Below are 13,149 nucleotides of genomic sequence, written 5' to 3' on the forward strand. Positions count from 1 at the left end.
GAAACTTGCTGCCCCATGTTGCAATCACAATGCATTCACATTAAACTGGTGAATCATTAGCCTTGGTGTTGCATATTAGAGTTGCAGACCAGAACCAATGGATTCATGAACATAATGTATTCTCCCAAGGCAGGCTAAAAACCATTTACCATTCTCCAATTATAAAAGTAGTAATGCAGTATAAACATGCCTTAGCATGAGTTTATCTATCTATCTGTCTATCTATCTCTCTATCTATCCATCCATCCATCCATCCTAGTCTACTACTGGAAAAAGGCTTCTGAGTCCTGGTGGACAAATAAGAAACATAGAAACATGAGCTATTGGCTTTGTATTTACATGGGAATTGCCCAATATTCTTTTTGTCTCTTTCTCCTTAAATTCTTTTGTGTATTGAAGAAGTTTTAGAAGAAGAGAACCAGCAGAACTGTTAAATAGCCTTTCTTGTATGCATGGCTTTTAAAACTAGTGGGATTGAATGTGGAAAAGAAGTTCAAATTACCAGTGTTTTTCAGGGGCTTTTTATTATCAGTGTGATAAGTCAATAGATTATCACTTGATTTTAACTGAAATTCAGTCTCATGAGAATTTCATCAGCTGGATCAAACTGGAGAAATAACAGAAAAAGTGATAAAAATTCTCTAAAGAAAAAGCAGCAGTGTGACATGAAACAGTGACCCCTGCAAAAGCATATAACTCATTCTTGCTGAAACTTACTGATCATTCTTTTTCTATTTCTATGGCATTGGCATTATTACTGTGCTTCCAGTAATCCACCTATGCCCCTGCTAGCCTATCATCCAACAATGGTTTAAATTTCTCCAAGTTTCTCTGGCATTTTGCCTCAATTATCTCAGTATTTTATTTTTCTTTGTTTTTACGTTATATTGAAGTGACTTTTTCGTATTTGCCCCTTGCCACCTTTCAAAAGGTTTTAAAAATGTGATCAGACTCTTACAGAACTGCTAAAACAAACAAAAATATCCCATCATTGACCTCTCTGCTCTTTGTGATTGTTTAAAATCTAAAGGTCCATTCCATAGTAAGCTATGTGATTTCAACATATCCTTCCTTGGACGCCAGAGAAAACACATTGTGGTATGGACAGAAAAGATTTCTGTCCTCTCTGCTTCCCTGTTTTGGTTGTATCAAGGGATGCCTGTCAAGCCTGTTCTGACTTTTATTTCCTAGGTAGCATGATCCTAACTGGGAGTAAAGCTTCTTAATGAGCTGATATAATGCTGTGTACTGCTCTTAGAAGTTGTTGAGAAATTGGTGCTTGTTCCCTGTTACTCTTCAAAGCACTAGAGCCAGCTTGATTATTCATACCCAATACTTCCCCATGGGCATTTGGAAATGTAAAATATGGGGACACTTTTGGGGCTTACAAGGACCCCTGATACTTTTTTGCGTGTAGACAGGCATTAGCAAAGCTTTCATGTGTTTTACACTGGATAATGATAATCCAAAAGGGCTCTGTTGCTTGTAAAACAAAAGCACATAATTTTTGAATAAACTGCATATAAAGAAGCAGAACACTTCCTCCCATATGCCATGCTCTTTTCACTGAGGACATGAGGGTTGTTACCGCCCCTTGACAGAAAATGTGACAGAGAGTTTGAAAGCAGCAGCTGATTAGAGACAGGGCAAGTCACCCCTGGAAATTAACATTTATTGGTCTATATGTGTCTGCCCAGATGCTGGAGTCTAAGTCACTGTGCTCAATTTTTCCACTGTATGATAAAAGTCTGGGAATGCCTTCTACCCTATACCTTTGATCTCCAGGAGCCTGGGGTTGGCAGAGGCTGCAAAGCCTTTGGTGAGACATGGTGTTGCGGCATAGTATTCTGTGCTACCTGGTGTTCATCCTTCCTCCCAGTTTCACAGCTGGTGAGACCAGAAGTTCTTGGGCTGTGTGCAGTAAAGCCATATGAGATAAAACTGAAAGTTCAGGTCTCATTCCTGTCATTTTTCCAGCAGACCTAGAAATACCAGGAAATGTAGGTCCAGTTAAATTTCTCCATCTTATTCCTAGTGCTCAGAATTTGAGAGAGCATGGTGCAGGCACTTAAGGTGGCAGGTAACCCCTTCTTGGATGCAGCGGCAGCCCTAGTGCACTGGCATGCTGCTGTGCTCTGCTAATCACTCTTGCTAAAAGGCAGAGATTATCATGTGTGACTTTGCCTGGACTGCTTTCAGGCCAGAGCCACTCCAGGAGCACAGCACTATACTCTGGTACATGAATTTTCTACCCAAACTCCCCATTAGTTCAGTAGATTTCTTCGCCTCATTCACTTTTACAGTACAGACATACTTGGAACAGCAGCTGGGAAACCTGGATTCATTTCTTACCCCATTACCCCATCAGGACAAGTGTGATGTGCTTACCAGCAATAAGCAAACGGGATCAGTATGTTTTACCTCCAGTCCTCCTGTGCCACTTGAGAGATCGAGAAGCTCTTCTGACTGAATTTAGTGAATATTAATTACTGTATAATAAAGCCAGGAAACAACCTCCCCTGTGGCTGAAAAACTTCAAGGAACTGTTTAGACTTAATCCAAAATTAATGTAATTTCCTCTTTACCTCTTCTCTTCCTTCTTTTTCTTTCTACAGAAGGGCTGTACTCCCAAATTGGGTACCTATTTGCAGCTGTTCCAGGAACTGGGAACTGTGGGATTCCATGCCCCGTGGCATTTTTGCACCTGCAGGGGATTTAAATACTATTCTGGGACTCTGCCGCATGTAAACAACCCCAGGCATCACTGTGTCATGAAATCATTTAGTATGAGCCAAAAAAACCCTTCTGACTTTTGCATGAATCACTCTGTTAGCTCCCAATGACACCAACCATTCGTCTGATCCCAGACAGAACCTAATCCCTGTTTCTCCTGTGGGAGCAACCAAACTTTTGAATTCTCCTGTAACCTTGCCAGAAATGACGAGTGAAGAAGTGACATACGCAGACCTGAGGTTCATGACACTGGAAAAATACCGGGATCAGGAGCTCCAAACCACGAGGGCAAAAGGTAGTGGTGGTGCTGGGGGGGTGCAGTTCTCTCCAAGGCAAACTCTCACCTCGGAGAAGACTTTTTTTTTATGTGACACTCAGAGGAGGATGCCACCTACCAAGAAGCATCTTGGCTTCTGGGAGCCCTTTGGACTCAAATCTTCTAAGAAATTGGAGGGAGAAAAGAAAAAAGGGAGGAGATGATTGAAAAAAATGGAAGGGTGGAGAATATGGAAAAACTGTTTAGATTTGAGAGCAGAGATATAATTAAGGTTGTAGGATGCAGTTAAGTAAAAATAAACATGTTCCAGTTAGGCATTAAGTGTCAGCTCTGTGAAGTTAGTGAAGTAATCTACGTAAGGGACCTTGCAAAAGTCTTTCAGCTTTACTCACTTAAATTTAACTGAATGAAGTAAATGCTAGGGAAAAAAATGTGTTTTCTCTCAAGGGAAGAAACAGATGGACAAATACCTTTTTGTACCTAAAAATAATAAAAATTATGCTACATAGCTTCACAGAGGAAGGGAGGAATGTGGCTGATCCCAAATCTGTATTCTTTATGCTATGCATTAGTGCTTCAGAATTGCTCTGTATGAAAGGTAGTAGCAAAACAAAGAGATGTTATGTTACAGCCTGACTAAACATCTGGAGATAAATTGGATAAATTTTGTAATAGTCTAATAGATTAACGAGCTCTTTCTGAAGGAAATTTCCCCTTACTGGCTAGCCAATGATTATCTCATTCCCACTTTTTGAGAGGTCTTTGAGTTTTATACTTGGAGCCTGAAGCTGAACTCCCAGTAATCTAGTAGAGTTCTTCTCAGCTGTTGGGTTAAAGAGCGAGGGATCACAGGATATAAAAGGCAGAAATACCACAGGTTGTTATGCCAGTTGTTTCTGTTGGAGACTTCAACGTAAGTATTCCCATAGAAATTTCATACTGAAGTCTAATAAGAGAACACAACTATCTTAAATTGGAAGCAATCCTTTGCTCTGTCTTTTGGGGCTCTGTGTGAATTCATGCAGGTGTTTGCATCTGCCCACATTGCAAGAATGGATGTTTGCATTTCTAAGTGTGAGACTGTGTTTCTGTGCAGGTATGTGGTCTTGTTCACATCTGTATGCCCTAATTTCAGATTATTTTACAGGACATGGCTTTCATTGGTGAACTCTTCCTGAGATTATTTCCCGATTTGACAGGTTAGGCACTCAAAAGTAAAAATACCCCAATATCTGGCTGCATATGAAAATTTCAGCCATGTTGTAAGCACAAATACTCCTTGATGTTCTTTCTCCACATGTAAAATTCTGTGCTGTTCATCTTTATTTGTCCAATTCATTTTCTCTTAAAAGCTCCTGTCTAAGCTAGTCTCCATGGCCCCAACTCCTAAGGAGGACTGGCCATGGCCAAACAATGGGATAATTTTCATAATGTAATACCACACACTGGTCTGAAATTCAGCAATTCACTGGGCAGACTACCAGTCATGTTTTCTTGTGCAACGTAGGAGCTGCAGATACAAAGATGAGAGGTTCCTGTTCTTGCTGCTATTCCTTCTTTTTGTCTATCTCAGATTCCCCCAGTCCGTCTTCCTGCTGGCGACCAGCTACAGTGGTGCTTGGGGTCTTCTGCCTAAGTTCAGTGGTAGCTGCAGGAATCTTGGCTGCCAGGTGTAAGTATGGTCACAGAAAGGGTGCTCAGAATTCAGTATAAACAACTAAAAGTCTAGGAAATTAGTTAGGGAAAAGGATTAGCTGAGGGGATTAATGATGCAAAAAAGTGTTCCTTGCTGGAAGAGTTTACCCACTCCTAGTGGGTAAACTAGATCTCCTAGTCTTTGAAATTGGGATGTATTACGTCTTGCTCACAGGTGTGCACAAACTGTATGTAGGTCAAGTATGTTCAGTCATGGGGAGGTACGTGTGTCTTTGGTAGATTTATTCAGGTTGCATTGAGCAGTTTAGCTTTAATATTAATGGAACGATTTCATTCTTGTTTCACTGTGATTCAAGTCATCCTGGTCTGCCACCTTGTGTGTGAAAGGGATGAAAACTTCACCTTGCAAAAGGCAATTGTGGAAAGCCTCAACCAGCAGCTGGAGCTCCTCCAGGCTCAGAATTTGAACTTGACAGAGACTGTAAAGCAACTTGCCACCTCCAGAGGTACATAGTAGTGGGAAGATGGTGTTTCCATCGCATTATGGTAGCCACAGATTGATTTTTTTTTTTTCTATCAACCGTATTGGAAAGAAAAATCAAAATCTCTAAAATTGCCCTGAATTATTTCATTTAAAAATGAACTTAAACCGAGTCAATCAAAAGGCTGCATTTCCATTTTCATAATTTTTTAGGTAAAAGTCTTTCTGAAGTAAGTTTATTGGATTTTTGTAATGGAGCTGGTTTATACCCTAAACCAAACATTTTAATTCAGAAAATACCATGATGATGACACTTTTTTAAAAAAAAATTTTTTTCTAATAGGTAAATTCATTGATGCTACTATTCCTTCTTTCATAGTCAGTTTCAGTGAATTATAATAAAAAAAAAATTCCTACTGGCTTTAATTGTCTGGAATGCTTTGACTCCTCAAGACAGCTTCATTCTGTTATGCAGTATCTCTACTAAATGGGATTGCAATCACTGGCCTTAACAGTTTATAGACTATATGCTGAGGGTATTTTTTCTCTTGTGCAAAATAATGGTGTGAAACTTTAATGATGGGTCAGCTGAATATGCTAGATTATCATATAGCAGAGAGAAGAGAATCATAATAAGTTAACACCTTGTGAGAGAGTGGCAAGGTTATTATCTATGTAAATGTCTGCATTTGAATTTAGCGCAAACCGGAAGCTACTTGTAAGAGTCAAGTGCGCTGTGCTGTGCTACCTATTGCCATCCAGCATCAAGTCCTGGCATTCCCAGCTGGCACTGGTTCGTTACAGTTTAAAATGGTCCAGTGAACTGTAGAGCAATGAACGTGATTCACCCTGTAGTTGGGATCCAGTTCCCAGAGATCTCCAAAATATTTTGTCTGGCAGATCTTTTTGCTGCTTGCGATTATTTCAGTTTCCAACTAGAAATGGAGTTCCCCAGATGGTGCAAGAGTGCAAGAAAAATCCAACATTTTGAGTTCTTCCTGAATTCAGTATTACTCAGGGTCCCAACAGGCAGCTAACAGAGTAAGGTGGCAGAAAAGAGTCAAAGTGCAGCTGTCAGAAAGGTATTTTCTTTAACAGCAGTGGGCTCATTATCTTTCACTTTGGCTGGCCATCACTATCTGATGGCTGCACACTGAATCCACAGCAAGTATGAAATGCTATCAGAAAAGTTAAAGTATAAATTGCAGTGTTAAGTATATAGCAGGGAAGAACTGGCCCTGATGTTAACAAGAAGTTAAAAGTAAGTTCACCCATGTGACTGAAAGTCTAGGTTTCCTTTTACATCCACCTAGATCCATGTCTCTCTGAACATGGCTCAACCTTCCAAATTTTCCTCTATTTGTGTTTTACTAGCACCCTCCATGTTTGCCGTTCAGATTTTAAAAAAAATCTTTATTATTTGTTTTTCTAATTTTAATTTAGAAATGTTTTTATGGTCTGGCAACTGGGTTTATTAAGTCTCCAGTGAAGATAGGAATTTAGCTGCAGAATGAAGGGGGAATTGTTGCTCTTCTGTGATAGAGAAGCTGCGCACTGCTCTAGTGATTTTGCAGGGATCCCCTAGAGACTGCCATCACTGACAAACCTGATCAGGTGCTCTTTTGTTTTCAAGGACATAAATGCATTCCTTGTCCTGAGAACTTGCTACAGTATGGGGAGGACTGCTACTACTTTTCAAAGGAATGGAAGACTTGGCAAGAAAGCAAGGCTCAATGCTCTGCTCTGGATTCCAGACTTCTTAAGATAGAGAGTAAGGAAGAGCTGGTAAAGATTATTTCTTTTTCTCTCTCTCTAATTGTATACTCGGCATTTTGCTGTGGCCTGAACAGCCACTCCATCCTTCCACTGGTGCAGTATGCTGTGGCATGCACGGGCTGGACCAAGTAGCAAAAACTGTCTATGCCCCTTTGGAGCCCCTCTACCTGTACTGTGGCTGCACCGTCCCTCGGGCATCACTACTCACTTCAAGGGAGTTAACTGTGACACACCAGCTTGGGTCCACATATAGATCCTCATCCCATCTCAGGGAAAATATAACTGAGTCCTGGTTGGCACCTCTTTTGTTGTCTTGGTTGAGCAAGCTATTTAGCGATCATCAGAAGCCTGGCCTTCAGCTTCTTGCTGTCCACAGCTAGAAAGCTCACTGACCTGGCCTGCTCCCTTGTCTCTTCTCCCACTTGACCAGAAGATGATTCATATCTTTTTTTGGCTCCTGAGTTGTAGATGAAGCAGCAGATAAAGCACAGCCAGAAGAGCTCTTTGTTGTGAAGGAATTTCAACCCAGACTCTTAATGTGAATGGGATTATGTCTTGAACTCTGTGGTTTTATTGTCTGTACTTTGAATTTCCTGGGTACAATGATAGCAACAGATGCAAAGGCCTTTTCCTGCGTGACTTCTGCAACCAGAGTGTTGGAGGAAGTTGTTATCCTCTGCTCATTGCCTAGCTAATGTGCAGGCTTTGGTTATCTCAATTGTCTTTTTAGCTGAGAGCTACTGAAAGCTCTCAGCAGGTTCATTTTCCTTGTCTCCAAAACAGCACTGGCTGCCAGGAGTAGGAGGCACTGCCCAGATTTACTTGTGAAACAAAGTCTGTTACACACAGGTGTGAGCAGCGCGCTTTCATTTGCCTCTCTCCTTTTCCAAATCATAGGCTGTTACGAGTGAAGCAGTGATGTGATTCACAGGCTTTGTATTTATTTCCATACAGGACTTCATAATGCGATCAGCACAGTCTTACAGTTCTTACTCTTTCTGGATTGGGCTGTCTCGCAATGGAGCTGAGGGGCCCTGGCTGTGGGAGGATGGATCAGCTCTCTCCCCTGATCTGTAAGTCGCTGTGCAGGTAGGAGCAGACCACGTCTATGCGTATTTGTTACGAGCCAGAAGCAGCAGCCTTTAGCCACCACTCAGTAATTGCCTGTCCCCCTGCCTGTTTGCCAGTAGGTAGGTTACCCATCACTTGCTTATCAACCTAGGCAAGCCCTCATCAGAGAGCTTCTATGCAGTCGTGAGTCAAGTGGGTAGCAGCAGTTGGGAATTATTATATCATCCTGTGACTTAGACTGAGCTTGGACCTCCTCTAAGCTCAGGAGTGATGCATCCCAACAAAGAGGAAGTCAAGCAAAAACGCCAAGAGGCCACCCATGGATGAAGAAGGAACTCCTGGGTAAAGTCAAACAAAAAAAGGAAGCCTACAGAGGGTGGAAGCAAGGGCAGGTAGCCTGGGAGGAATACAGAGAAACTGTCTGAGCAGCCAGGGATCAGGTTAGGAAAGCCAAAGCCCTGATAGAAATTGTCTGGCCAGGGATGTCAAGGACAACAAGGAAAGCTTCTATAGGTATGTCAGTGATAAAAGGAGGACGAGGGAAAATGTGGGTCCCCTCCGGAATGAAATGGGTGACTTGGTTACCCAGGATATGGAGAAGGCTGAGGTACTCAATGATGTCTTTGCCTCAGTCTTCACTGGCAAATGCTTGAGCCATACTGCCCAGGTCGCAGAAGGCAGGGACTGGGAGAATGCAGAACCGCCCACTGTATGAGAAGATCAGGTTCGAGAATATCTGAGGAACCTGAAGGTGCACAAGTCCATGGGACCTGATGACGTGCATCTGCGGATCCTGAGGAAGCTGGCGGATGAAGTGGCCAGGCCACTCTCCACTGTATTTGAGAAGTCCTGGCAGTCTGGCAAAGTTCCCACCGACTGGAAGAGGGGGAACATAACCCCCATTTTTAAGAAGAGTAAAAAGGAAGACCCAGGGAACTACAGGCCGGTCAGTCTCACCTCCGTGCCTGGCAAGATTATGGAGCAGACCCTCCTGGAGACTGTGCTCAGGCACATGGAACATAAGGAGGTGACTGGTGACAGCCAACACGGCTTCACTAGGGATAAATTGTGCCTGACAAACTTGGTTGCCTTTTATGATGGGGTGACAGCGCTGGTGGATAAGGGAAGGGCAACTGACATCATCTACCTGGACTTGTGCAAGGCATTTGGCACTGTCCCACACGACATCCTTGTCTCTAAATTGGAGAGACATGGTTTCAATGGATGGACCACTCGGTGGATAAGGAATTGGCTGGATGGTCACACTCAAAGAGTTGTGGTCAACGGCTCAATGTCCAAGTGGAGAACGGTGACGAGTGGCATTCCTCAGGGGTCGGTACTGGGACCGGCACTGTTCAACATCTTTGTCAGCAACATGGACAGTGGGATCTAGTGCACCTTCAGCAAGTTTGCCGATGACACCAAGCTGTGTGGTGTGGTCGACATGCTGGAGGGAAAGGATGCCATCCAGAGGGACCTTGACAGGCTGAAGAGATGGGCTCATGCAAACCGCATGAAGTTCAACAAGGCCAAGTGCAAGGTCCTGCACGTGGGTCGGCACAATCCCAAGCACAGCTATAGGCTGGGTGAGGAATGGACTGAAAGCAGCCCCAAGGAGAAGGACTTGGGGGTATTGATTGATGAGAAGCTCAACATGAGCCGGCAGTGTGCGCTTGCAGCCCAGAAAGCCAACCGTGTCCTGGGCTGCATCAAAAGAGGTGTGACCAGCAGGTCGAGGGAGGTGATTCTACTCTGCTCTGGTGAGACCCCACCTGGAGTACTGCATCCAGCTCTGGGGGCCCCAGTACAGGAGACACATAGAGCTGTTGGAGTGAGTCCAGAGGAGGGCCACGAAGCTGATTGGAGGGCTGGAGCACCTCTCATATGAAGACAGGCTGAGAGAGTTGGGATTGTTCAGCCTGGAGAAAAGGCGGCTCCGGGGAGATCTAATTGCGGCTTACCAGTACCTGAAGGGGGCCTACAGGAAAGATGGTGAGGGACTGTTTATGAGAGAGTCTAGTGACAGGACAAGGGGTAATGGGCTTAAGCTGAAGGAGGGTTGATTTAGATTAGATGTTAGAAAGAAATTCTTTACTGTTAGAGTGGTGAGGCACTGGAACAGGTTGCCCAGAGAGGTTGTGGATGCCCCATCCCTGGAAGTGTTTAAGACCAGGTTGGATGAGGCTTTGGGCAACGTGGTCTAGTGGAGGGTGTCCCTGTCCGCAGCAGGGGGGTTGGAATTAGATGATCTTTAAGGTCCCTTCCAACCCAAACCATTCTATGATTCTATGACTTCTTCCATGGGATGATGAATCTCTCTGCTATTTTTTCACAGGTTTCAGATCCAACGAGCCAGCTCAAGTCCTCCCCTAGACTGTGCATGGCTTCAAGGTGCAAACATAGATGCTGCGCGGTGTGGCGAGTATAAGTTTTACGTTTGTGAGAAAGTGGTGGATCCCACGGTGGTCGAGCAAGCGAACTACTCGGACAGGCACTAGTGTGCAGAGCTCTGCAGAGAGCCCTGTCCTGGGATATGGTGTTGTGCGGGCAAGTTCTGCCCCAGGGTTTGCGATAGGGAAAATGAGTCTGAGCTCAGGGTAATGTAACGTCAGGGATAATCTAAGATTAACTTGCCCTCTGGTGATGCATATCAGCCAGACTCCTTCTTGGGCTTTTTCTTTAACAACTACATTCCCTCTTTCTTCTTTCAGCCATTGCATTCTTGTGTAATCATTTTATCCACTTCTCATAAATTCCTTTCTAAATTAAACAAAATTAAGTATATGATTCCAGAACTCTTAAAGATTCATACCTATCTCTCAGAAACAGGGATCATTGACCATTTGTAAGAGCAACATACAATGTTTTCAAAATCAATCCATTGGGTATTCACAGATGTGAGCTCCCAATTTACAATAAATTTCCGAATGTTTGATTTAATTTCACTCCCCACCTGCTGATAACTAGACAGTGCAACAGAATTGGAGCCTGCATTAAAAGACAAATAAAAATGTTTCTAGTTCTCCTGGTTAGAGAGAAAAGCTTTCAAATGGGATTGCATGCCCTATGGGCTCAAAAAACAGAAGGCAAATACACAACACATCTTTACTGAGGAAAGTCAGCAATATTTAATGCCCAGGAATGCCAGTCCAGCTGCTAGTGGATTGTTCCGCTGCATGGAATGTTAGGGAGGAAGATGCATTGCTCTAAGGCATCTGTCTTGATAATTATCCATGTCACACCTGATCCAGTTCTTTGATTTCTCAAATCCATTTTCCATTCTGTTGCAGAATTTCACAATTGGAATAAATATTGTTGCTACTAACCTTTTTGGTAGTGTGTCTTTTTAGTAAGTCACTGTGCACAGAAGGCTCTACAACCATCAAATCCAGGGCCTTTAATGATGCAAAGGCTCCTGCCGCCTCACTGCTGTTTAGGAGGCTGTTCAAAGAGAAAACTGCATCTGAGAGAGCATCTCTTTTCTATGGCACTAGCAAACGATAGAGATCTTTGAAATCTCCCAGGAACAGTCAAGTTTATCTTTAGAAATTTTGTTCCTGTGTATGTTTTGTACTAATTTGAGCCATTCGATTAAAATTGAACTGTAAGTCTGGGAAGGTGGAGGTGTTTAGACAAGCCTCTAATTATGTTTATTTCAGACATAAAACTGTGCATCAGAAGTCTGCAGTAGCAACAGCCAACAAGTGTGTTGCATCCCTCACTAAATGAGTGTTTAGCAATATGGCAATTACCTTAATTATGGATATGAAGAAGTAATTTAGAGGATCAGGGACAACAGAAAGTGTCTTGCCACACAGCTATCTCTTACTCTGGAAATGATGCGTTTTCTGGCCTCAGCAGCCATGGAGATACTACCTGGGATCCCAGAACTGACTGGTCTGCAGAGGATGCAGGTACGACGTGAATGATGAGAGGGGTAACCCATACAGGGCTGTTGGTCTAACACACACAGGGCATGGTGGCAGGCCCCCATCTTGATAATACCCTTGATGACATAACCCTTGATAATACAAGAGAGTCTCAGAGATCACACCATGAGGAAGCAGGAGAGCCCTCGCTAGGGGGGTGACATGAGGAAGAAGAGCTGTAGCAGTGAGTGAAACTGATGTGAGGGAACTGATACGATGGGCATGGGGTCAGCAGACCAGTGAGGGGAGCAATGGTTGATTGTAGGGGCGTGGCTGAGGGAAAAGTGTTGCATGTGAAAAGCACTGGTGTTACAGACTATTTCTGGGAGTGAAATCCTGCAGAAAATGAAGGAAGGGAACACTGAACGAAAGTCTGCTGTTCTATACTGCGTTCGGGAGGAGAATCTATTAGCCTGTCTTGTCCCCCTGTCCAGGGCATGAAGCACTGTGGGTCCCTGTGCCTGGCTGCTGAATATTCACAAGCTCAGGAACTTACAAAACAAGGGGCAAGTTCCTGGTCCTCATTGCTGACTGGATGTTTTCATTTTATGTCACATCTTCATGCCTCAATGACTTGTAATTAAGGGCTACAAGATGAGCCAAGTTGCACAGAATAGAAGAGCACATGGCATCCAGTAATTGCCCTGAGATGTGCAGTGTACAACCTGTTACTGTGTTTGTTTGAGTAATACCTAATCCTGAATTTCCTTCATATGTAGGGTAAATCACTTCCTGTATTTTGGCTTAAACCAGGAGAGAAAAATTTAGCCTCATAAATAAAATGATTGAGATTGAGCAGCCCTGAGGAGAAGGACTTGAAGATGTTGGTGGACAAGAAGCTCAACATGAGCCGTCAACGTGCACTTGCAGCCCAGAAAGCCAACCGTATACTGGGCTGGCTGTTCAAAGGGCGAGTCCCCTCTACACATCACGCAACTGATGCTATGTGAAGTAAGTGGGTCACACTGATCACACAGCGGGCTTGAATAGGAAATCCCAATCACCCAGGGATTCTGGAAGTGATCACGGACTGGCCAGAAGGCAAAGATTTTGGAGTATCACCAGAAGAGGAGGTGACACATGCTGAAGAGGCCCCACCATATCATAAAGTGCCAGAAAATGAGAAGCAATGAGAAGCAAAATCAGCTACAAGTTCCGGATGCAGCATGCAGCAATCCACCATCACATACCATCTTTCCTGCCCTGAAAGACCGTTATGACAGATG

The 13,149-nt window shown here is 43.6% G+C and overlaps 1 protein-coding gene across 1 annotated transcript; it reads left to right on the forward strand.

Moving 5' to 3' along the window:
• Positions 1-2,798: 2,798 nt before the first annotated feature.
• Positions 2,799-11,624, forward strand: LOC104638104 (oxidized low-density lipoprotein receptor 1-like). The gene is made up of 6 exons (XM_075742901.1): positions 2,799-3,028; positions 4,584-4,682; positions 5,023-5,172; positions 6,781-6,932; positions 7,878-7,996; positions 10,330-11,624. The coding sequence occupies exons 1-6, from the start codon at positions 2,938-2,940 to the stop codon at positions 10,490-10,492; spliced, it is 774 nt and encodes a 257-aa protein (XP_075599016.1). The 5' UTR covers positions 2,799-2,937; the 3' UTR covers positions 10,493-11,624.
• The last annotated feature ends 1,525 nt before the right edge of the window (positions 11,625-13,149 follow it).

This window comes from Balearica regulorum, chromosome 1, assembly GCF_011004875.1.
Source record: "Balearica regulorum gibbericeps isolate bBalReg1 chromosome 1, bBalReg1.pri, whole genome shotgun sequence".
In the NCBI taxonomy this organism is placed as follows: Eukaryota; Metazoa; Chordata; class Aves; order Gruiformes; family Gruidae; genus Balearica; species Balearica regulorum.